General features: G+C 41.5%; 3 protein-coding genes across 4 annotated transcripts; all 3 read left to right on the forward strand.

Moving 5' to 3' along the window:
* The first annotated feature begins 2 nt into the window (after positions 1-2).
* Positions 3-4,683, forward strand: LOC131878452 (E3 ubiquitin-protein ligase siah2-like). The gene is made up of 2 exons (XM_059224432.1): positions 3-190; positions 4,176-4,683. Exons 1-2 carry the CDS (start codon positions 3-5, stop codon positions 4,582-4,584), a joined length of 597 nt encoding a protein of 198 aa, XP_059080415.1. The 3' UTR covers positions 4,585-4,683.
* Positions 4,683-10,633, forward strand: LOC131878450 (coiled-coil domain-containing protein 115-like). Of its 2 annotated transcripts, XM_059224431.1 has the most exons (3): positions 4,683-5,033; positions 9,551-9,824; positions 10,454-10,633. In XM_059224431.1, exons 1-2 carry the CDS (start codon positions 4,683-4,685, stop codon positions 9,806-9,808), a joined length of 609 nt encoding a protein of 202 aa, XP_059080414.1. In that variant the 3' UTR covers positions 9,809-9,824; positions 10,454-10,633. The 2 variants fall into 2 exon arrangements, with proteins under 2 accessions (XP_059080414.1, XP_059080413.1); XM_059224430.1 differs by lacking the exon at positions 10,454-10,633 and having other exon boundaries at positions 9,551-9,891.
* A 582-nt stretch (positions 10,634-11,215) lies between these two features.
* On the forward strand, positions 11,216-23,997 carry LOC131878446 (forkhead box protein P2-like). The gene is made up of 8 exons (XM_059224426.1): positions 11,216-11,593; positions 12,044-12,910; positions 18,604-18,836; positions 19,008-19,117; positions 20,862-21,034; positions 21,107-21,336; positions 21,402-21,561; positions 22,931-23,997. The coding sequence occupies exons 1-8, from the start codon at positions 11,557-11,559 to the stop codon at positions 23,149-23,151; spliced, it is 2,031 nt and encodes a 676-aa protein (XP_059080409.1). The 5' UTR covers positions 11,216-11,556; the 3' UTR covers positions 23,152-23,997.
* Positions 23,998-24,049: the final 52 nt, after the last annotated feature.

Below are 24,049 nucleotides of genomic sequence, written 5' to 3' on the forward strand. Positions count from 1 at the left end.
AGATGCAATCGAGTGTATCACCGACGATCTCGGTGGAATCCCTCAAAGAGTACTTTGAGTGTCCGATTTGCTTGAATGTGCCCCGCGGTTCGCCCATTTTCCAATGTGGAACGGGACATCTCATTTGTGCGGAATGTCGGCCCAAAATCAAAGATTGTCCCATTTGCCGGGCCCATCTGAGTAGGAACAGGTAAGGGTGCGGGACATTGGTAGTTACTAACTGTAACGTTGCTTGATGCTGGTGAATGGCTAGTTGTTAATAGCATAGAAATTTATAGAAGAGGCAATAAAAGTGCATGTACATAAATGTTAACATATATTAGAATATCTGGGATGGACAGTTGATACTTTTGTTTTAATCCATACATTTGACAAAAGCCATTGGAGAAAAAAGGAATGAGTCATCTTTTTGTAGAGTTTAATTTTCCACTTATTAGGAAGTTTGCATAAAAGGCAGGCTATATTTAAGGGGCACAGAGTAATACCAAAGTACAGTAGACATGATAATGTCTACTTTTGGATTATTGCCATTCCCAGAATGAGAACCATAGCTTCATAACAAACGCGTCAAAGATGTTTGGAAATTTAGTCATGATGTTTCTAAAGCAATTTTCTACAAATAATATTATCAGCAAAAGAGTATTGACTGATTATTGTATTTAGAGCAAATTCTTGCTTTATCAAGAAAACCTAATTAGCACTTTTCAGTTGTTGTACTTTAAGACACGTTCAAAGTCATTTTAAGTATATTTACATGCCTGGTTTTAAGCACATACCATCAATGGTAACGAAAATGATTTTAGTCACATATTTTATTTTCGTCAATAATTATGCCAATAATTGACATTCAAAAATTTCAGTAGCGAAAGTTTAGGCCTTCCTTGGCGGGAAAGGTTTGGTGATCACAAAAAAGTGGCGTTTCCTTGCTTTAGTGTCCTTGTATTAAATGACTGACTGGATAATGGTGTAGTGTAGGTGGCAGATTTACGAAATCTTGGTTTTCAGCTTGATCGTCCGAAAAAGTCTTATTTCGCTCTAGGTACCCAAGTGTTGTGGTGGGGAACTGTGACATTTAAAAGAGGACCGATGACGGCAATGTCAAAGATCCCTCCCTCTCTTTCCCCCCTCCCACCACGGGGTTTGGGGGCAACTTGTTGATAACCTTCGTTCATCAACCTTCAAACACTTGAATCGTTCTAGAGATTGGTCCTCGACAAGCCAGACACTTCTCTACCGACGAATCCGAGCAATGCTCACAAGCTAAAAAGTGTCCACATGGTATGATCATGGTCCGAGCTGGCGATTTATAACAGATTTTGCACACTCGGGCCCACTTCATCTTTTTGTTCTCCTCGGCAATATCAGTTAAGCTTCTGGAGTCCTTCGATGTGACACTCTCTTTGAATCCTTCTGGTTTCGACTTGACCAGCCTTGTATTCTTGGGTTTGATTTCCGATTTATCTTGTGGTAAAATGGGTGGTAGTTCATGAATGGCCGTGTCCACAAAAGCCTGACCTTTGCGCTGAAGGACCAAAGGACACTTTTGACTCCATCGGGCGTGCTCTTTCCAAGGATCGTCGTCACGCTCCCAGTCTTTTAAACACAAGGAGCACTTGACACATTGCACGTGGTCACTGATGCCCAAATACCTGAACCCTGCCGAGACCATGGACTCTTTGGTTTGTGGCATCTGAGTAGGCCAAAGGTCGAAGGTGCGCCAAATGTAATTGTCGCTCCTGGAGTCAAGAGGCCAATTGGCACCCGTGGGAAAGCTAACATGGGGGAGATCGATTCTGAGAACCTCCGTTTTGCTCATATTGGAGGTTTAACCGTCTCTATCAGGTTAGCTTCGTGAAGGAGCCAATTGTTCTAACTGTCAACTGACTTGAGACCTTACGTTTAAATAGAAGCTGCATTATCTTAACTGATAATGACTATCATCATAGGGCTTGGGATAAACATCATATACATCATCACATTTGTCTTGTTTTATCAACAACCGTTGAATAATGTCTATATATCATATTTGATTGTATCGTTATTTTAACGCCATGGCATGACCAAGAGTAGCAATAAAGACTATTATTATTATTATTGTTATTATTATTATTATTATTATTATTATTATTATTATTATTATTATTATTATTATTATTATTATTATTATTATTATTTATTGCGACTCTTAGTCATGTCGTGGCGTAAACATATATAGGAAATTTGGTGTATAAGCATTATACAGACTATAAAATGTATGAAAGACACATGTCAAAATGGGAAAAGCAATAAAGTAGTTGACTAGAGAGTGTTATCACAGTGAATTTGACTAGAATTGTTGACTAGAAGTGCACATGAAAAAAGTGAAGAGGGCGAGAGCTGACAGTACAAACACAGTTAGGTAAAGGCAAATGATGAAATTCTTGGTTTTTGCGGAGAGAGGATGGGGCAGATTGAACAGATCGTTTGTCAACTCCCGTCTTTGATGGCATTGGGCCGGGAGCGTGTGACCGCCAATACTCCGAAGAGATGTCGGGCCAAGGACAATAAGGTGTTATCAAGTGCTTGACTGCGAAGGACAACTTGTGTCCCGACATCCCCTCCGGAAAGGTCAGGTTCCCAACACTGTTGGATACTAACCTTGCCAGCCCGATGGTGAGGGGCTCGGTTTCACATAGAAAATGTGTCCATGCATTGTTGGCATATTGGGGCACGCAGAGGTATCGTTTGAGGAACTTGGTGAAGGTGGCATCGGCGGATTTGAGGGCGAATTGGGCGGAGTTTGGGAGCCAAACGTGAAGGCCGTAGAGAAAAATTGGAGTGATTTAGGTCCGGAAGAGTTAAAGAACTATTGGAAGAGGAAGATTCTTGATAAGAAGTCTATTGCAAATGTATCCGACCCTGGCCCTGGCTTTGACTATTGTTGATTTGAGATGGTTGGTGAGGGAGAGTTGAGTTGAGAATGTGAAACACACATGATTAAAACTACTGACGATTTCAATCGTACTATTGTGTGTATGGAAAGTGGTGGGAGGCAGACGACCTTTATGGAAAACCATGGCCTTCGTCTTGATGTTATTGACTTGAAGGCCGTTCTCTTGGCAATAACCGTGAAATGCATTGATGGCATTTTGCAATTCCACGGCCGAATCAGCCAAGACAACCAGGTCGTCTGCATATTGGAGATATTGTACAGGAAATTGGTGGATAATGGGGCCTTGGTGTGTGAGGGCTTCGGGCAGGTCGGATTCATAGAGGTTGAATAGAATTGGCGATAGTGGATCCCCCTGCGGAAGGCCAGTGCAAGTGAAGTAGCAGGGGGATAGGTCCTCACCAGAACGAATGGAGCATGTGAGTCCCGCATAGATGTTGGATAGCAGGACACAGATTGAACGCAAAACTCCCCTCAGTTGGAGTTTGAGGAATAACCGCGTTCGATCCACCCTGTCGAATGCTTTGGAGAAATCCACAAAGCATCCATACACTCTCCTCTTGTTGCTGATGTTAGAATGCACAATTTCGATAGAGGAGAGTGGCTACCGTGGTGGTTGAGCGGCTTCTCCGGAAACCGAATTGGAACTGGGGAAGGAGATCCCTATCCTCGGCCAATCCGGAGAAGCGGGCAGCTAGTAGGGTGGACGTCACCTTCAAGAAGGGGTTCTCCAGGGCGATGGTCCGATGGTTGTTTGGAATGTCCCGGGGCCCCTTCTTATGGATGAAGATGATGGCTGACTCCATCTACGCTGGTGGGAAGAAGAAAGAATGGAGGGCGAGGCTGAAGAGCTCTTGAAGGAGTGATCGAAATGAGTAAACAGGTGGTGAAAACATGGCAATGAGGGTTGGAAAACCTAGTTTTAGGTGCATGGATCAACCCGAAATCCCTTTATCAATTTGGTAACTTGCTTGCCACATCAATTGCTTGAAATTTGCTATGTTTCAACTTTGCTTTCAAAACTTTTGACGACTCTTATTGATGCCAGGAAAATGCAAGAAAAATTTTCTACCTGATCAAAAATAAACCGTGGTAGGCCAAAATCATTTAGAATTAACTATCAGACGCATCAAGCAAACGTTATTTACTACGTCGATTTCGAAATGTCCATGCGGACAAATACTTCTTTTACTTGCCTAGGTAACCAACTTCAAAATAAACGATGTTTTTTCACTTTTTTCCCTAGTCGATTGTTGTTCGCTGAGAGATTATTGGAAGAATGCGTGCCCGTACCTTGTGAATTCGCTGACCTCGGTTGTCCCATGGAACTTGTTTCCAACCAGTTAAAGCGACACGAAGCTCAGTGTTCGTACAGACCCAACCTCTGTAAGAACCACGTGCGAGGATGCTCGTCCAGATTGTCCTTGGATGAGATGAATAAGCATTTGGATTGCTGCAGTTTTCGACTCATCGATTGTCCGATGTCACTTTGTCAAGAGAAAGTTGTGGCCAGATTACTCCCACATCATTTGGAGCTAAAGCATTTGTCCAGAACTTTGACAGGGGGCTTTGAGAAGAAGATTTTTACGACGTTACTGATCGTTTGTCTGGTCAGCCTTCTTCTGAATTACATCTTGCTCATTAACCTAAAGTGAGCCCCATGCATTCCACATTGATTTTCCTTGGTTTTCTCCTATTGTGATAGATAAACGAAATATGTGTGAATATAATAAATACTCTCTTTGTATGATGAATGTCTTTGTTCTTAAGATGTTGTTTTTCATTAGTCAGTCTACCTCGATTTCAGGAGAAAAAGATGACAGCAGTTGAGTCACAATTGGATAGTATGAGTCTACGAGTCTTGGAACTGACCCAAGATCTGGTCCAAGCCAAGGTTCATATGGAGACCTTGACCAAAGAAGGCTATTTCTTGTTGGCAAAGGCCAGATATTCCATGGGCGGAGCAGCCGTGAGTCGGCTTCAATTACCAAATGAAAATACTCTGGACTTCGACGCCAACTTCAAAGTACACCTTCAAGAAGATGCAAGCAACGATATAGACGTGAAATATCCCCTGTTTCATCATTATGCTGCAACCGATCAGGTAGGTGGGCGTTTTAGTCCGCAGGTTATCACAAATTAGAAATATTTCATTGAAAAGGTGATTGAACAATCGGTTTGTCGAAATGCACGTTCTTACAACATTGTTTGGATAAACTATGATTTATATGGTGCAAAAAGTTTCAGTACAGCTAACTTTTATCAAAAAAGAAACCAAATATCTTGTTGCTCATCATTGGGTTGGAATGAAGTCTGTACCGGGTGGACACCAATATGTGTCTAATAAAAACAAAGTTTCATCCTCATTTCACAATAGAAGAGATTGACTTCACTGCCTCATCTTTCTTCAATCTTAAGGGACAATCCAACTCAGCCTCTCCAAGCTATTGCTTTGTCTTTGTACTGTCTAAACTGCGCGTATGAAGTATTCGAACGTGTTTAAAAAATGGACAACTCGTTCTGGAGGGCCATAAATGCTATTTTTGCCTCTAAATCAAGCAGCAGTCAATGAAGGAGGAAAACTGTCATAATGAATCCACACCATAATTAAAACCTCCTATACCTGGGGAGAAGAGGCTAGCTGTCGTACCGTATTGGATTATGAGAGCATCTTCTCTACAATTGGCGAATCTTGGTTTGATCCCAGGCTAGCCAAGTCAAGCTTTTTAGCAGTATTTGAATTCATTGCATAAGTTGCTGCTCTGACAGCATAAATAGACAAAGCTGCGGTCATTTCTGAGGGTGAGGTAAATATTAATGTGGGCTATGACGACGAAGCGGAAATATGCCTAAATTGGGACATCTATCATCAGATGGAAGGCCAAGTGAGAGAGCTACCATCTGACTTTTTAACAAGGAAGCAAACCTAGGAGATAAGATTCTTTCACTGTTCACGCTGCCTCTCAGATCAATCAGCTAGACTAGCGTCTTGTACCTAAATATTTTATATAGTTTGATAAAAACATACTTCGTTCTTCAACAGCATATTGACAATATCACTGAAACTATTACACAATAGTTTTGTTACTAAGATTAAGTTCATTACGTAAGAGATAAGATTACAACGTTTTCAAGTTTCTTGAAAGTGATAGTAGGTAAGTTCTTTCCAAATTAATCAACCATCTCCTTGCCATTTTCTGATACCTTAGGGAAACATGCTAAGATGTGTTGGTAATTATGTTACACAAACAAACCCAGTCCCAATCTTAAATATAGTGTCTTACCAACCCAAAAACGGCAATGACAAAATAGACAGAGCTATTCAAAATGGATGGACGGAATATACGTACATGCAAGCTGTTGTTAATACATCTTTAACCTTTTTTGTGCTTTTATGTCAATTTTTTTAAGAGAAAATGAGGAAGGGAAGCTTCAATATTACTATTTTCTCCCCAAAAATGACACAAATTTATTTAGAAAAACAAATTACAGAAATATTAATATTTAGCTCTTCAGTGGCTGAAATTGCATGATAAATTGTAGAAAAATGTCAAATATAAAAAAATATGAAATATTTTTACATATTTTAGGGCCTAAACAATTATTCTTGCCCATTCTCATTTTTTTGACTCTTTTTTCTTTTATTCCTGTGATACGTAACAAAGAGAAAGATGACTTCTGGGAACGGACTTTATTCAGTTGTACGTAGATCAAATAGGACACAAATCTAATCATTAAGTGAGCAAAAGTGCCCCAAGCAATACCACTAGACTCTCGAAAGAATCAATTGTACACTGTAACATAACATCAGAATCCCTTAAAAAGTGTCCTAATGTCAAGCATTGCAATAAAAAAGTTTAATTTCTTGTCAATAAAATAAAGAAGCTCAATAGATTTCCCAGTAAATGCAATTGTTTTCCTGGAATTTGCCAACAGAAAAGGCCAATAAACAGGACTAACAATGACCTTTTGGCCGTCGCAGCAACGTTTTTTCAATTCATCGCCTTTTTTCGTTCCTATTCAATATATTTTTATCATTTGTTCTCGACTTTTTGCACTTGCTTCTTTTTGTATTCTTTCAACTCTTTGGCATATTTTTCCCGAGCTTCAAAAAAGTTCGGCCAAAATGGCAACTGATTTTTTCAAGGTCTACTAATCCGGAGCCAGCCTGGACATGGCAAGAATCTGCTTCTTAGGGATGGCATTTTTATCATTATTCCTTTTCATCAATGTTTTGCTATGGAAGGAAAAAATAACTTTGCATTTTACTCATGATAAACAGACATTCTAAACGAAAATGAGAGGTTGCGCATTATCTTTCGGAAACAAACTTGAGGAGCATACTTGTGAGAACGGCCCTGTTATTGCTTCTTCTCCTTCTCTGTTTATGTGCTCGGTAATTGCTTCATGTATTTGAATAAGTTTTCTTGGACCATCCAAAAAGGTCAGCTGTGTTATCATATTGAAAATAAGCACTGAATGTTTTTTGTTAATTAACATGAAATTTTTCGCGAATATTCAAGTTATTCCGATCTATATTGAACTCAAGTCAACGTTGAGAGGTGCTTCAACCATTGTTTGGGTACAACCTTTTTGTTCCCATCAGCTGCACGTTTTGTCCAGTAAATTGGGCACTATATCGGATCTATTCATATCTGTGGAATTGTGGGGTGATTATTCCGTCGTTTTGTACAATGACTCCCAAATCCTTGGCACTACTGACCACTTCAATTTCTTTGTTGGAACTATCAGATAAAAACTGAACAAGGACGATGGAAATAATACAATGTCTTAAAATCTTCATACGTTATCGTGCTTTTCTACGAATGGTTTCAACTGACTGGGTTAATTCTTCACCAATTAGATGGCTCGTCTTTTTTTCAAGTTTTGATCAAAGTCTGTTTTTAAATTTAGATAAAGAGTGGAAAGGTCATCAATACTGGTTAATTGTAGGTTAAGTACATTAAGGTTAGGATAGATTTAATTAGGTTCTGTTCAGATTTAAAAGAGAAGCACCGCCAACTAATTTGAGGACAATTTTCTTGAACGGAACGGAAACCGAAATTGGTGTCAAATTAGCGTTCAGTCAAGGTTTCTTAAGAAGTCAGTGGCTCAGTCCAGCTTCTAAGGCTGCTCTGCCGATAGAGATAACTAGACCTCGGAAAAATAGTAAAAACTTATTTTTTTAAAACTTATTTCAGTCTTTTTTTCCTCACTACTTTTCACATTTTAGGACATTTTATGCCCTTTTGTTGTCATTTGAGTCCTTATCTGCTTCCTTCTTAACCATCTGCTCCTTGTTTGGAACCTTTTTATTTTCTTCGTTGCAGCATGATCAGATGAAGAATTAAGTCATCAGCGAAAACCTTTTTTTATTTTTGGGTTTCACTGGCTTTACAAACCATAATCAAAATGAAAGATTATGATTTTTCTAGCTTTTGCTACCTGAACTCTATACAATACCAATGAATTGAATATATCAAATTCAACTCCCTTTATTCGGTTTTGGAAAGTCTGCAAAAAGAGAGCCTGCAGTTGAGCTCCATCTGCCGTCATAGGTTTGATCCGATCCAAAAATATTTTGCGAACAAAAGCACCCTCAGCACCAAAACAGTAGGCTCCAGAAGAGAATCAAGTGTTTACTATAACATCCGTATGAACTGAAATGTCCTAATGTGGAACATTGCAAGAAACAAACAGTTACTTTGAACTCAATGGATAGCTTAGTAAATACAGTTGGGTGCCTAGATTTTGTAACAGGTAAACACGCAGGAAAGAGGCTAGATGAGACTAAAAATGACCTTTTCCTCATAACAATTAGTTTTGTATTATTGCAACTTGTTTTTGCATAACAAGTTGCATATTTACACCTTTTCTGCACATTTTCACAACTTTTTTTTACAAGTTTTAACAACTTGTTTTCTCAACTTTTTCGCATTTTCTCAACTTAAAAAAGATCTATCTTGCTGTAGAACACGTGTTGTCATTTAAACTGAACAGTACATATTTGTTTCCTAGTGAAGTATTATTCTGACTACAATGCACGCATTTCTAATTGATGTCAACCTTATTCGCCAAGGGTAATTTTGGATGCAACAGTTTCGGAACGACAATATGTACTTTTTCGCCATCTTTATTACAGGCTAAAAATCCCAATTCTGTTTGTTTGGTATTCCAAACGTTCAATGTCTAGTAGCTTATGAGGCTAACCACAAATTTCGTAATCAAATTTCAGACTGAATGCAACTTGCTATCGCTTTGACATCTACAGGTTTAAAAAAGCCCCTCAAAACTGGCCAGGAAGAAAGAGCCCTTTTTAGGTCATTATTGCTCAGGCCATTTATTGTTGGTAGGATGGAGACCGTGTATACCCAACGGGAACTTCATCTCACGGTTAAATAGTTTACATAAACACACGTGTTGTTATGAACTTGACAATCGCAATTTCGAAAAGATCGATTCCCAACAATATCGAATGGAACCATGGAAGAATAAAAAATAGATTTTTTTTTTATGTTCCATTTTTTTCGTGTTAATGCCATAAACGACGTCTCTTCTACTATGGTAACTTGATGCAGCAGAATAAGGAAATAATGTAAACAGCATTCGTTCATCTTCCAGAGCCACACCAAGTTCGACGAGGGTGTCAAAAACCGAAAAGAACCCCCTCTCACCACAACGAAGGTTGACGACCTGGCCCCAGAAAGGCTGAATCATAACCCTCTTCGATGGTTTGGCCTTTTGACTCCACCCGTCTTAAAGCAGAGTCAGCAGTGCTTCCAGAAGGCTCTGGAACTGTCCCTGGAATGTGCCAATCTCCAATGCGAGCTCACCGCAGTCATGACCCAGAAGAACCAGTTAATGAAGAGCCGTATTTGAATTCCAACTTTTTGTTGTACGTTTGATGTTTTTGTTTTTTTTAACCATTATTCTCGAGTGCATAAATGATCCATTCCATTTGAGTAGTGTTCCAATTCGATCGACGACTTGATCGTACTCGATAAATCGCATTCCTTCTGGTGCTCCAGAAGGCTAGATTTCGAGGGCTAAAAAGGGGACAACAATTACCTGACTTGCAGTATCTCTCTTATCATGAAACACTCGCTTGAGGGCCAATCCATAGATGGGCACTGTGAACTAAACCAAAAAAAAAACGCCTTTCCGGGCCTTGAGACAATGACGGTGGTTGTGCTGTTAAATTGACTTTTCTTACTTCTTGATAGTGAAAATGATGGGAGGATGCGAAGCGTAGTGGATAGTGTAGTTTCCTAGCATGAGCGAGGTCGCCTGTTCGATTCCCCTCCCCGACCTTTCTCAAGGATATCTCAAAGGAACTTTACACATTAACTTCTGGCACACCCACCGATGGAGAAGCAAAACGTACTTGCTTTTTTGTTTGAACGCTTTAACATTTTTATTGCTGATGGTGCAATATTCTTGATATCACTACATAAGACTAAAGTTAATACGATAAAGGCTCTGAGTAAGCTGTGCGAAATATTGTAAATATTTATTGTCTTCTAGGTCTACTGATTACCATGCAATGCTCACAGGTCAAACCTCCACGTGCTTTAAAGGTCCGCAGATTATTGTTTCAGAAGTCCAGTTATTGTAATTATTGTGACGCTGCTAGACGCGTTTTTCTTGACCGAATAAATATGCAATGTTAAGTTTGAGTTATGCCACATGTTAAGAGAACACGTTCTAAAACTGAATTATAAGCATGGGTGTTTCCCTATTGTTTCATATTTCGCCGTCTTTTCTTTCTGGTAAATCAAGCAAGTCCATTTTTGCTCGCTTTTGCTTACGTCTTTGACGTTCATTCGTCTTCATAGGGATTTTACCTTGAGTTTGTCGGTTTTGGAAAAAGACAAAAAAATAATAATAAAGCAGGTGTTGGTGACCCCCACTTACTTTATGTGTTTCCTTTCCCTGACTTCATTATCCACTACAGGTTGAACTAGCTATGGAAAGTTTAGTGTTTCAAGTTTGATTTGCTAACTAAATTTGTGAGCCTCATCTTGATTGCTTCATCTTTTGTTAAAGACATCCATTCCAAGGGGGCTATGATGAATAGAGATATCCTTGCAAATTGTTCGCTTTGTAACATGACTACTTTTTCTGCAACTTTGAGCAAATGTCCCCTTTGATTTGCATGTATTTGCCCCTTCGTTCGATATGGTACAGTTTCATGTTTAGCAGAAGTGAAAACGCTTCAAATTCCTCGTATCTAAGATTTCCGTTTTCCCTCCCATCCTCACTCCGCTCAAGTATGCACGTCCGAAGGACCCAACAACCATGAATCTTTCTTCGTTCCGCTCTCCTTCCAAGTTGGCTCGCTGTCACTCAAAACTTCCAAGAACCCGGCTCTCATTGGTCAAGAGCCTCCTGGAACAAACAGTCTGGGCCAATGGCACGCACTGTTCGACCCGAAGAAGAAACCTCCGCCAAATGAATCAAAAGAATCAAAGGGGCTCTCCCCGTCCACTTCCCCTTTAGTAGCTGGCACCCTCTCCCACCAAGTCAGAAGTGCATGCATGTACGTATTGCAGAGTTCTGGCAGATCATGATGGACTTGGACCCAACCGTGCCATGAGACCAGGAGCGCCGAGGGAGCCCTTCAAGAAATGGCTCGTGAAGTGCGAAAGGGACGACCGAAACCAGGTGAGACGGAGACCAAGGGGGAGGAAGGGATCTGGACTACTACCATCGTACCGTATGTGGCGATGACGGTGGTAAAAGTGGGATGAAATTGCCTGGGCTAGCGAGTGCGGGAAGGTAAGAAGCAAGCAAGGGGAGGCAAAGTCAACCCGAAAGCCCTTTTCGTGGATGGAGGGGAAGGAAACTCGGTTCTTCTCGCTTTGAGGGAGCTCGCGTGTCAGGTAGGTATCGGCAACCAAACCGACTCTCGGTGGGTCTTGATGGATTTTCACCTGGAAAAAAAGTCTCTGGGACACTCTCCAGCCCTCGAGATCTCTGCATGGGGGATCAAAAGCGAGCTGTCGACAGGCCAATAGGCAGGACCGAAAACCAACGGAGAGAAGGAGCCTCTCGTGATCGGGCTTTTAGTTGGAAAAGCGTCTACACTGTCTCAATCGTGATTTCTCCTCCCAGGTGTAATGACAACCATGTTTGTCACGACATCCTCTTGTGAGAACAACAATCCAGTCCCCACCGACACGGTGCTGACCAGCTCCATTCCAGGCCCGGGCCCGGAGCCGGACTCGAACCCAGGCTATTGGGTCCGATCCAGTCATCCTGATCAGGACTTGGTCATCGTTCAACTGAATAATGCCGTCTCGGATCAGTATCAACCTCCAGCCGGTGTGTGGCCTCCAGTAGAGCCACCGGCCCATCCAGCCTCTTCAGCCGCACATCAACTCATCCACGGTCTACCCCCCTCAAATGGGGCCGTTCACCTCACCAATCTGGCCCCACCCGACGACGAGTTAGTGGATGAAGAGGTGACCGAAGATGGAGAAGACATTGAGGACGAGGACGAGGGCTATCGGACCCATTCTTCCGTCAATGGCGGCAGTCCCCCTTCGTCTTTGAGCGTGTCCCCGCCCCCGGTTCGGACCGAAACCATTACTGCCACCACGCCCACGCCAATGGGCATGAGACAAATATATCCCCAGCATTTGACCCAAGAGCAACAACGTTTGATCCAAGCGGCCAGAAATGGCGAGGATATGGGTCCTGGGAACAGTAGTCTCATGTGGCTTTTGGATTTCAAATTGGACTTCTTCAATGAGGGTAACAATCCCCAGAACTATCAAGCTCAGCAATACCATCTCCAACAGCAACACCAGATTCAACAACAGCAACACCAGCACCAGATTCAACAACAGCAACAGCAAGAAGAGCAACAACAACTGCAACAGCAACAAGAACAGCTCATTCAGAGCGGTCAAATGACCCTAACGGAGGTTCCACAACACCAATTCTTGCACATCGATACCATGGACCAAGTTGGCAAAGGTAAATCAAAATCGTTTATCTAATTTATTGATGCCTTGAGGTCAAGCTAGTCGTAAAAATGAGAATGTTACACTGTTTGAATGAGAGAATTTACACGAATACCTTCAAGTCAGAAGCTCTTCTTCTTTTGACAAATAGATTGCTCTTTTTTGTTTCATTGCTCAAAACTATTGGGGCGATTTTTGCCTAGATTTGAATTACATGTAATGAAACATAACCTTAAAAGCAAAATTGTTGTGTAATAGTTTCACGGTGACATTTTCAATATGCTGTTGCAGAACTCAGGTATCTTTTTATCATGCAATATTAAAATTATACGTACAAGATGCTGGTCTAGCTGATTGGTCTGAGAGGCAGCGTGAACAATGCAAGAATCTTATCCCTAGGTTTGCTTCTTTGTTAAAAAGTCAAATGACGACTCTCTGACTTGGCCTTCCATCTGATGAGAGTTGTCCCAATTGAGTCATTTTCCTGCTTCGTCGTCGTAGCCAACATTAATTATTACCTCATCCTCAGAAATGACCGTAGGTTTGTCTATGTATGCTGTCAGAGCACCAACTCATGCATTCACTCAAATACTGCAAAGAAGCTTGACTTGGTTAGCCTGGGATCAAACCAGGATTCGCAAGTTGGAGCCATAGAGCACATGTCCTATCTATAAGGGACCACAGCTTGCCTCTTCTTCCCAGATATAGTAGGTTTAAATTATCATGCTGAGTGTTAATATGACAGAAGTTTACTTTTCGTTGACTATTGCCTGATTTGGAAGGCAAAATTAGCCTTTACAGTAAGGAAGGAGTCAGTGCCTATGTTTTAAATTTATTTACAACTTTTGTGCAAATTCAGACAATTTTAATGCTAATTTGCTGTCAATAAAGACCATATTTGTGTATATGGAAATTTCGGCCTGCCCTACTTATAAGAATGCTCATTTAATTAAATAATTCTGAAAACAATGTGTAGGTAGTGATTGAAGGAAGTTTGAGTCTGTGACAATCAAATATCGAAGGCGATGTTTTACGATTGAAACACAAAATTGTTGGTTGAAATTTGATAAATAATGAGGGCGAGCTATGCACTGATTTGGCCTCTTATTAGTGTTCATTTGACTCAGTTCACCCTTCAAGGAATACCAAAAGAGGCCCAAATTTTGAGTGTTAAAGGTGACATTGAACGGTTTAAACATCGAAGCTAAATTATGTGGGCTTGCAAGGGGACCAGAAAGTAAAAAGTGCCATCAAATAGCTGATGCTTGTAAGGCTGAAATCCTCGCCGTAAATACATTAAGCTTAAGCCAACATCATGAGATTGACTTGAAAAAGTTGGGTTTCCATCAGATACATCTGGATCGATTAACCTTGTCTTGGGAATTGAGACAACCTTATCATAACTAAGCGGACCTCAATTAAGCATGATCTTATCTTGTTACTATTTTCACATAACTGAACAAGTTACATATTGTCAGATGCTTTAAACAAATTCTTAGACCTTAACAAAGCGCTCTTCTCGTTTAGATAATAGTCGCCTTTGACAGGTTCAAATGCCAGGGCCATGATGAACATTAAGTCGACCCTGTGATGATGTGTCTCACCCCAGGATCCTTGAGCTGGATGATTAATAATGTTGAATCAGTGGCGTTGGTGTCTTTCAATGAACAATAAGTCAGTCACACAGTCAGGCAGTCGCACTTTGTAGCTGTCACAATTGTTCATCTTCAATGCAATACTGTAATGCAATAATGCACCCAGTCCTCTCCATGTCATTCTTTATTTATGGCCGACTTGCAGCGAAACTAATCAACACGAGAACTGTCCAAGCAAGCACTAATAGATATAGAAACAAATGATCCAGCCATCTGGCTTTCAATCACATTCTTCCCAAGTTATCAATCTCACGTCTAATTGTAAAAGAACAATGCCATGGATGCTTTTCCTAGTCGAAATAACACTCAGAGAGTCCCGATAGCTCTAAATCCTTGGACATGAATTTCACGGACATTCGTCACACCATTTCATCGTGATTTGCAGCTTCCGTTCCGGACAAGCTGCAAATTTGTATGTCAATCTCGGCAATCTGGAGCATTCGTCCTGCCCTTTTAAAACTACATTCCTTGAGGTTGTTATTTTGCACCCTTGAAGGTGTCCATTTTGTACAATGCATGTAGGACTTCTAATTGATTGAACGATGATATTCATCACATGGGAATGATTTTACATAGGGTGTGGTTGAACTAGATAAATTGATTTCCAAGGCCTCGGTGGAAATTTATTTCCCCTTATTCTTTGACGGACACAAATTGTTGTTTGTGTGATAATTTGCGGGACTGGAAGTTAAGCTGTCATAAATGAAACTCTCCCTTGTGTGTCGTAAAATCAAAAGTTGCCACTTCACTTCCCCTCAACCAGTCTGGTGACAGGGTGAGGCAAAAAAGAGATGGGAGGCGACAAGGCCTATTTATTGAATAACTGATTAAACGCCCAATCATGCATTGAAATACATTCCAATTCGGAGGAAATCTTAAATAAAAGAGTTCATTTTTTTAAAAAAAGTTTCGTAACTTATGCTGACCCAACAACAATTGTTCTTGAAATCAGCCAGTTGATATTATTCGTGACACGAAGCATGGTCATTGGCTCAAAAGCTCTCAAAGAATTACCTTTTTGTCACCCTGAAATGAATGCATCACCCTGTTCGGGAGAAGGATATATATGTACCAATTAGTAATTAGGATCAATGGCCTCCATCCACGGAGGGTTGTTTATGCGAAAACCTGGCAAATACATGTATTATCCTGCTAGTGCATAGAGTTCTTTTTCAAAACGAATCACAAACCCAGAGCAAAAACCTTTTACTCACAGAACGGGGCAAAAAGTACACTTAAGGTCGATCAAATCAGATACTGTTAATAACAATCCCTGCCACCATTAGATGACACTCTAATCCTTGAGAATGGTCTTTGATTGAAGAGCTCTACGATAGAGAAGTGAACAATCTTCTCCCTTCTTCTCATGACATATATTGCACACATCCTGTTCATTGATCCAAAAGCCGACTATTTCCTTATTGCTCTATCAACGGTGTTCACAAGCTCGAGAATTACTGCACTGATGGAAAGTATTATGGGACATTCACCAACCTTTGTCATGGTGTCATTCTCGGTCGGAAATGACTTGAGGTCATCTTCCATCAAATATAAAATATAACAATACATTGGTTTGACTTCGGCTGATTCCATTTTTGGCTATAACAATTTCCATCAGTGTGTCGCGTTGTCTTGCGGAGAGAATCGTGAGTGTTAGTATCTTTGAAGGGAGAGGAAGTCTCCCCAATCCTGCTGCTATTGGCATGCATTCGGCTCTATACATGGCAACATGGCATGGTGGAAAGACGGATATGCTGCCCCATGGTAGTTGGAAATGCAATGGTCGCTAGCTGGTTCCCAAGAGAGGGGGGGGGGAAAGGAGGAGTGAGATTGGAGCACCGAACTCGCTCAAACCGGCAATCAAAAGTCATTAAATATCCAAGTCAATCTGGGGCCGTCAAATTAGCACTCTGATGGACCCGATCGCCATCACCCTTACAGTAGCTCTAATGATAATATCATCATGACCATCATCATGAGTACCGCTGGTTTCAAACGAAAGTTGAGCTTAGCATGGGAAAGTGATGGGAACATTTAGAGTGTTCTTTTTTTGCGGTTGTTTCAAGACGTTCCAAGCGAGCTGGGAAGGACCTGATTTTGTTTGGTCGATTTATCGACCCGGCCAAAGGTTTGATGGAGCGCCTTGTAGGTGGCTTTGGCCGCTTCTTTAGCTTTTCCTTTCAAGAAAAGAACTTGAAAAGCATGCAAGAACTACAGGCATGGTACCGTCCGAAACACAATGAACCAAAAAAACTGTCCATGGGCCTCGATAGCCATCAATGTAAGGAACAGCACTTTAAAAGGTTCTCTCTGAGTAATTTCATTTGCTAAAGAAATATGCAAAAAACATTCCTTTGCTTGGCATGGCGCTTTATCGTTCCAGCGGCTACTTCACCTCTTTTCGGAACGTCTTTTGCTCTTTTCTTGGGGAGTCCCCTGGCTTGGTTTGTGAGGTAATCTGGGATAATCTTGATGACTTCGGATCATGAACCCAAGCTTCATAGAACTCTTTCCCTGTCTGCTTATTGATCAAAAATTTCCGAACAAGCGTCATGGACAAATTTGTTTTAATGGAAAATTCATTAATCTTTCCCAAGGGAAGGCATTGCTAAAATCCTAATAGGCGAGAGTGACAGGCCGACAAAAGTGTAATCTTGCCGCATGGATTAATCCATAAGCCCGCTCAGCCATCCACTAACCAACCAAGTCACAAACACTCGCACACATGGCTAGAATGCATGGTGAATGAATGCATGGTGGTGATGGCGGTGGTGGAGGTGGAGGTGATATTATTATTGCTAGATGGAAGACCAGGGAGAGTCTTTTTAACTTCCAGTAGACAATCGGTCTGATTCGCCATTCAATTACAGACATGTCATTAGTCTCAGTTCCATTAGATCTAATTGAAACGCAGACAGCTGATCATCGACTGGAGGAAACAAACGACACAAACGAAAAACTAACGCCTGATCTTGAACCCACCGCGACGACATCACAACCTCTGGCCACTATCCCATCAGCCACTTCCAATCAACATCCATTTGATACAGTCATTGACCATAAAATGTTTATGAGTGGTGTCATCAAGGGTGCTTCACTCGGTCCCAAAGTTCAACCCCTACCACTATCCGCTCTAACGTCAAAACACATGCCTGTCTTCAACGTAGTTCAGGGTAAAAACATCGATATTGGTCTACGTACTCTTTGCTCTGGCAAGACTACGTGTTTTAGCCGCTGACCCCCTGTTCTACGCAAATAGGGTGGTTATGGTTGAAGTGGTGTCATCTGCTCAGCACGAGAGCATCATGCCATTTCAAACCTGGCGACATTTTCCGAGCTCGTGTCAGAATTTATGGATCCTCGAACATGGCCCGATGGCTCTCCTCGCAATTGAGAGATCTACCTACTAAAAGTAGACACTTTTTTGTGAGTTTCCATCGAAACCTACCATTAAACTCGTGTCTGATCACAATCCCGAGAGAGAAAGAGAGACATAATCATTTTCAAAGCCACCACGCTTTAAGTGTTTTCCCTGGATTTGGAGAAACCTCTCTCGAGGGTCGAGTCTGTTTCTTCCCTTTTCTTCCTTTCCTTCTTTGGTTGGTTGGTTGGTTCGTTAGTGGCGGCAAAAAAAGAGGCAACCAACCGCCGATGTCGACGGCGGCAAGGAACGAAAGTCGTCGCGGTGGCGATGATTGTTGGTTTCTGGTTTGGAAGTAATCGAGACAGGCAGAAAAAGGCGAGGGAAAAAATGGCGGAGCGGGATGCCGCTTTGGGACACCTCAGCAGCAAAAATGGTGCGGTTTGGCGGTCGCTACTGGGTCTGCACTCGTTCGTCCACACTGCAGGGATCAGTCAGAGGGGAGTCAAATGTTGTGGTCGACTCAGGCACGAGACGGACCTATTAGATTCTCATTAAGTCAAATTTCATGCCACTGGAAATATGTACAGTGGATGGATGGACCAATTGAACTCATTTGAACGAGAGAGATGCAAATGGAAGCATGTACCTAAATTACTGATGATCTGCATAAATATCGTTTTGCTCTAGATGTGCCAACGACGTTCGTCCAACCGGTCATGTCACCCTCGCACGATGTGATTGTAATGACATCGCAAAGTCCGATGGAGCCCACTCAAACCACCTCGCTGAGTCCGGTCCAATGTGTATCTCCGACCTCTCTTTCACCTAAATCTGTTGCCAAACCCAATCCTGCGCCGATTCCTCACCAACCCAATGGAATTAAGTCTCAAGCACCCTGTGAGATCAAGTCGCCTTTGAAGGTGAGTTCAGGCTTTTTTTTATATATGATCCAGTTTCAATCAATTCGTCATATGACATCCACTTGTTCTCAATGAAAAGCTTAGTGGCATCACAAATTACACAAGTTTCAATTCATATGAAAGCTTAGATCTAAAGGAAGAAAAATAAATATTCAACGGACTTCATTTCAGGAATCCGAGAGGAGTTCCAAGAAACCTCCATACACTTACACAGAATTGATCACCCAAGCCTTGAAAGACAAAACAGCGTTGACCGTCTCCGGGATATATCTTTGGATCATGTAAGTGGTTCTAACTTGGTCTATTACCTTTTCCCAAATTCATTGAACATGAGTCACTTTCTGAGTTGGCAACTTGTGTTGGCTGCACAATTCAGTTTGCTCCCATTTCATTCGTTTTACGACGACTGGAAGGTTGGTTCATGGCCATGAATGTTCCAGATTTTATAGCATGCACCAGCTCACTTTCTCTTCCCAAACTGTCCTCCTCATTGCGACTAAAAAGGGAAACCATACCAAGCCATTTGTTGTTGTTGTTGTTAAAGTACAAGGGCTCAGCCTCGAATTGGGCCGACCATCCCGTTCCACAATACATTTCAAGATGGCCCCAAGCTTGCTCATGTCAAGGCTAATCAGGTGTGTGGATCTTGACGTTCCTGAGCTCTTTTAATGGAACATAATTTGACGTCCCTCGGGAGAGCTTCTTTGCCCTGACGAGGTAGAAGGCACATAGATTATCCTAAAACATGTGTACCACGTCGCATGCACCATGGACTTCCACTACTTCTATGTACGTACGTACATACTAGTAAAGTACCTTACCATGTACGTACTAGCTCATACCAGTAATGTGAGGGTGATTTGATAAAGATCACTTGTCACGAATCAAAACCCACGACAAACGAGAGTGTCACGAGGATTGATATGTAAATCTCACATGGGGAGAAACGGTAGTGGGAACCTGATTTGTCATCCGAGACATGCATTTTTTAGTGCCAATTGATTAGGCTATTAGAATTTTCAAGTCGAAGAAAGTTGAAAAGCTGTATTGCCTGGAAATTTCACTTTCAAAGTTGAACCAATTGGGGTTGAAATCAATGCACCATAGCTGTCATGAATGCGAGGATGAATTAGGTTTTGGTCGAGTGCTCCTAAGTGGTCCCAAAGATGTTCCTATTCGTTGTTTGTGTTCCCACGGCCATTTTGCAGAAATGGCTTTTAACGTGGGAGTCAATCTTATGTACTCAATGGACAGGGTCTGTCCGTTCATTGTACCACGCAATTGTCCTCCATGAAGGTGGAAAGTCCTCTTACTCGTGCACAACGATCGTCGGTAATACAAAAAAATCAAGGTCCAATAAAAGGCAGAGGGACCACGCCCTCTACTCAGTATCCCATGATATCACCCAACCTTGGCCGATGGCGTTAGTTTGTCCGAAGATAATCCATCACGTTTTAGAATCTCCTAGGGGTAATCTTGTCCCAGGTTGGGGTATTGTAATATCATACAATGCTGATGGTAATAAGCTAAGTGTTCTGTGAGAAAGTATGGTCCACTCGATTCATGGGATTGTTCCAACTCACTTTCCGAAGTTTTCGGCGTTCCAAACCAAAAGCAGAGGCAAGAGCAATCTTTTTATAATGACCACCCTGGCACGTAATGACGGTAAAAATTGGTCTGCATTGAAGCACCCAAGCGTTCCTTGTTCCCCCTTTTGGATGGCCGCGTGTTCAAGTGCTCTCCCGATCCCTTTGCTCTTTGGCCAGAAATGCAGGTAGAACAACTATCCTGTGGACCATGTTCACGCTTCATCATCTGCGCATGGTGCGATACCAAATGTCTGCACATGGAATCTCATAATAACGCACTCACACAAAAGGAAGTTCTTGATGAGTTTCCGAGCGGCATGTGCCCTCCGAAATTGGACATCGTGGACGGAAATATGCCTGGCAATGGCGTTAGAACTTGGAAAAACATGGCCCAAAGGGAAGACCAACTTCAACATGGAAGCTCTCTTTATTGCAGAGATAAATACCCGTACTTCAAGGCCGAGGATGACAGATGGAAAAATTCCGTTCGCCACAACTTGTCCATGAACCCTCATTTCCGCAAAGGCGACAAGTCCAAACACGGGGCGGGACATCTGTGGGTTTTGGCCGACTACGAAGAGGATCCCAACGAGCCAGGGGTCCCGGCAGGTGAGGACATATAAAAAGCAATAATTAATTGGATGGGATGAATCCACATAAGCAAAATTATCTTTCCCTCAGATCATTCGTCCGAAGAAGAGGAAGAAGAGGATGAGGCTGCTCGAGCGGTGCGAACCATCCTTGGACAAGAGGCCTCCAATGTCACCAGTGCTGTGGAGAACGCGACAATGGACGGGTCCTCTCTGACTCCTGAATTGACAAGATCGGGCGAGTCCAATAAAGAGAATCAGCATTTCCTAAGATCAAATCCCGACTCGAGTCAAGGCTTGCCTGAGAGCTTGCAACAAACGGTCGGTAGAAACAAAATCTAAAAGCATTCCAGATCAAGGCTTCATTAGTATGTCCTCATTTGCAGATCGCTGATATTAAGAGGAAATGTATGAAAAGACCTCGACCTTCAGGGTCAGTTCCTAGCCCTGTTCCCTCGACTCGGGCCAGACGGTCTCAAACTCAAAACGGTCCCAGTATGGACGTCCGATACGTGAGCCCGGCCAAACTTGGTCAAAGCGCCCAAGGTACAGGATTGCATAACTCGCTTCGTAAACACTATTGGCGACTGTATGAGAACACATAGTTTTATCAATTGTCTCCTGTTCACTCATTAAAAGTGTCAAATCAATTTTTAAGTCAGTTGCAGTAGCTGCTTTGGATGTTTGGTTGCTGCTTTTAGATTGCTTACGGTTATGATGGATATTTTAGAACTTGGTAAATGCTAATCTTTTGACTTGTATTTTTGTTCTTTATTAACTTTATTGTTCCGAATATGAGGCAGTGACCTCCTGAAACAATCTGATGAGGTCAGCATACTTGCCACGCTTAAATCTTGCGATACAACGCTCTGCTGTCTAGTCTATGAAATTTGACACTGTTGGTCGTTGTTTTTTTTGATAGCTTTTTTATGAAACGCGACGAAAAGTTGTTGCCAGGAAATGAAAGTAATGGAAATGTACGGGATGAATCACGCGAACACGGAAGAAATCACAGCCTCTGTGGATTTTGAACTTTATGTTTTCGTGTCAAGCACACATTATCTTGTGTAAATTCACAACCGTTTCAAAAGTATTATAACAGTAGTGAGTAATGCTCAATACCACTTTCATAAAATAGAGGCTTAATCGTCAATGGATCTTTTTTATTCCATTTGTCCATTCATAGCACTGAAGATGGCTTCCTCAATACGTGGGCTGAACGTCAAGCAAGTCAAAATTATGGCCTCTTCTGAGCGGTAAAGGGACTTTTTTGCCAAAAGAGTCTTGATTTATTTTAGTTGCAGCCGGCTATCACAACCTCAGTGATTTTGAGCGCCTCCAAAGCAATTAGTTAGAGGCCTGATTTAAAAGGGACATATTGAATTAAAAATAGTAACTTGGCTCTCATCTTTTTGCTAGGCGTCAAGCGTAACCAAAAAGTCTAGTGCTTCTTATTTTGCCCCTTACGCATTTATTATGTTAAACCAAAATCATGATGGTCAAAACAACTCCAAGTTCTTTGGTTTGAAGGTTGATTAGTGTCAAATTACGAATTAGTAACACGGGTTGTCTTACAGGTTTTTTTCTTCTTTTTTTAACATTCCATTCATTGGAACGAAAGTAAAGCGAGAATACGGCGTCAATTTGCTTCATGCGGTCCAAGACAACGATCGGGGTCAAAAGTGAATAACTTAAAAATGAAACGTTACAAAGATGATCTTTGATTCATTTTCAATAAATATCATTCAAAAACGTAGTATTTGAAAACAATGATTGTAGAAAAGCTTTCAACCACAATCACAAATGATATTGATCAATTCATATTTCGAAGCACACACTTGAAACTACTCTCCCATCCCTTTGGATCAAAAAACACGCAACCTCTTATTTCTTAATTGTTAAATTACTCTTCCAGAATCATTTGCTCAAGCTCCCGTGGCTGCTCCGCCTAAGCGAGTTCTGGTCATTCCCACCCCAGTTGAAGGCGTGTCCTCAGCCCCCACCACATTTTCCCCCATGGAGCAAATTGAGGATTTATCATATTGCTACGATCACGAAGATGTGGCCACCATAGAAAAGGCTTTAGGCATCGACTTCCACGAACCGGGAGCCCAACGACAACTTTTGGCCAAATAGTTTCCAGATCCGTCCTGTTTTACTTGAAAGAAATTCCGTGACATTTCCCACCTTTTTTCTCCTTTAATTTCGAGCAACACCAAAGAGGCACCTGATTCCATGAATACAAATCATGCATGTGTATATAATCCATTGCACTGGTTTATAAGTCCATTTTTGATGTTCAAAAATGTGTAGGAATGAGGTATGTGAGCAATAAGAAAAAAGATGACCCTAGTGTCCAACTATCGTTTGGCTCCAATATGAACGAACGACTTGAAATCTTCAAGCCATCCGCCAGACTGGAGCTAGCCAATATCAGTCCACAACACAATCAGCAGCTGCTTCCAATTCCAATCCCGAAGACTAAGTTCTATTCCTCAATACTTCCTTTCCCTTTCCTCCATTTCTTCCTCCCTTTTTGAGCACCCTTTCTACCCAATTTCCATGCATCATTCAGCGATTTCAGTTGTTGATCTAAATAGCATCACAGAATACGATCCATCGCAAAGCATTTCCTTCTAATATCACTCTTTTTCAACAAGTATTTTGTCAAAACAACAACTCTTTTCTAGATCCGTTCTTGTATGATGATAATTCATGTGTGTGTGCCCAATAGCATTGTTGTACTAAATGCTAGCTACCATCTTTGCGTCAATTCAGTATTTGCGTGTAAATAACCAATCCCAAAATGAATAACAAGTGCCCCAGTGCCAACCAGTTCCAATTCCGTGGCCATTGTCCAGATATTTTGTCCTCATCTTTTGATGACTAGCATTTTGTAATATTCTAGTCCAATTAGTCATTCATCAATCGTCAACCACTCCAGTTATCCTTACTTATGGAATAAATATTGAAATATGTGAACTTATTTTCGCTTCGTTTGGCCATCTGTGATCATGGAACTGTACACCAGTTT

Source organism: Tigriopus californicus, chromosome 3 (genome assembly GCF_007210705.1).
Source record: "Tigriopus californicus strain San Diego chromosome 3, Tcal_SD_v2.1, whole genome shotgun sequence".
Classification (NCBI taxonomy): domain Eukaryota; kingdom Metazoa; phylum Arthropoda; class Copepoda; order Harpacticoida; family Harpacticidae; genus Tigriopus; species Tigriopus californicus.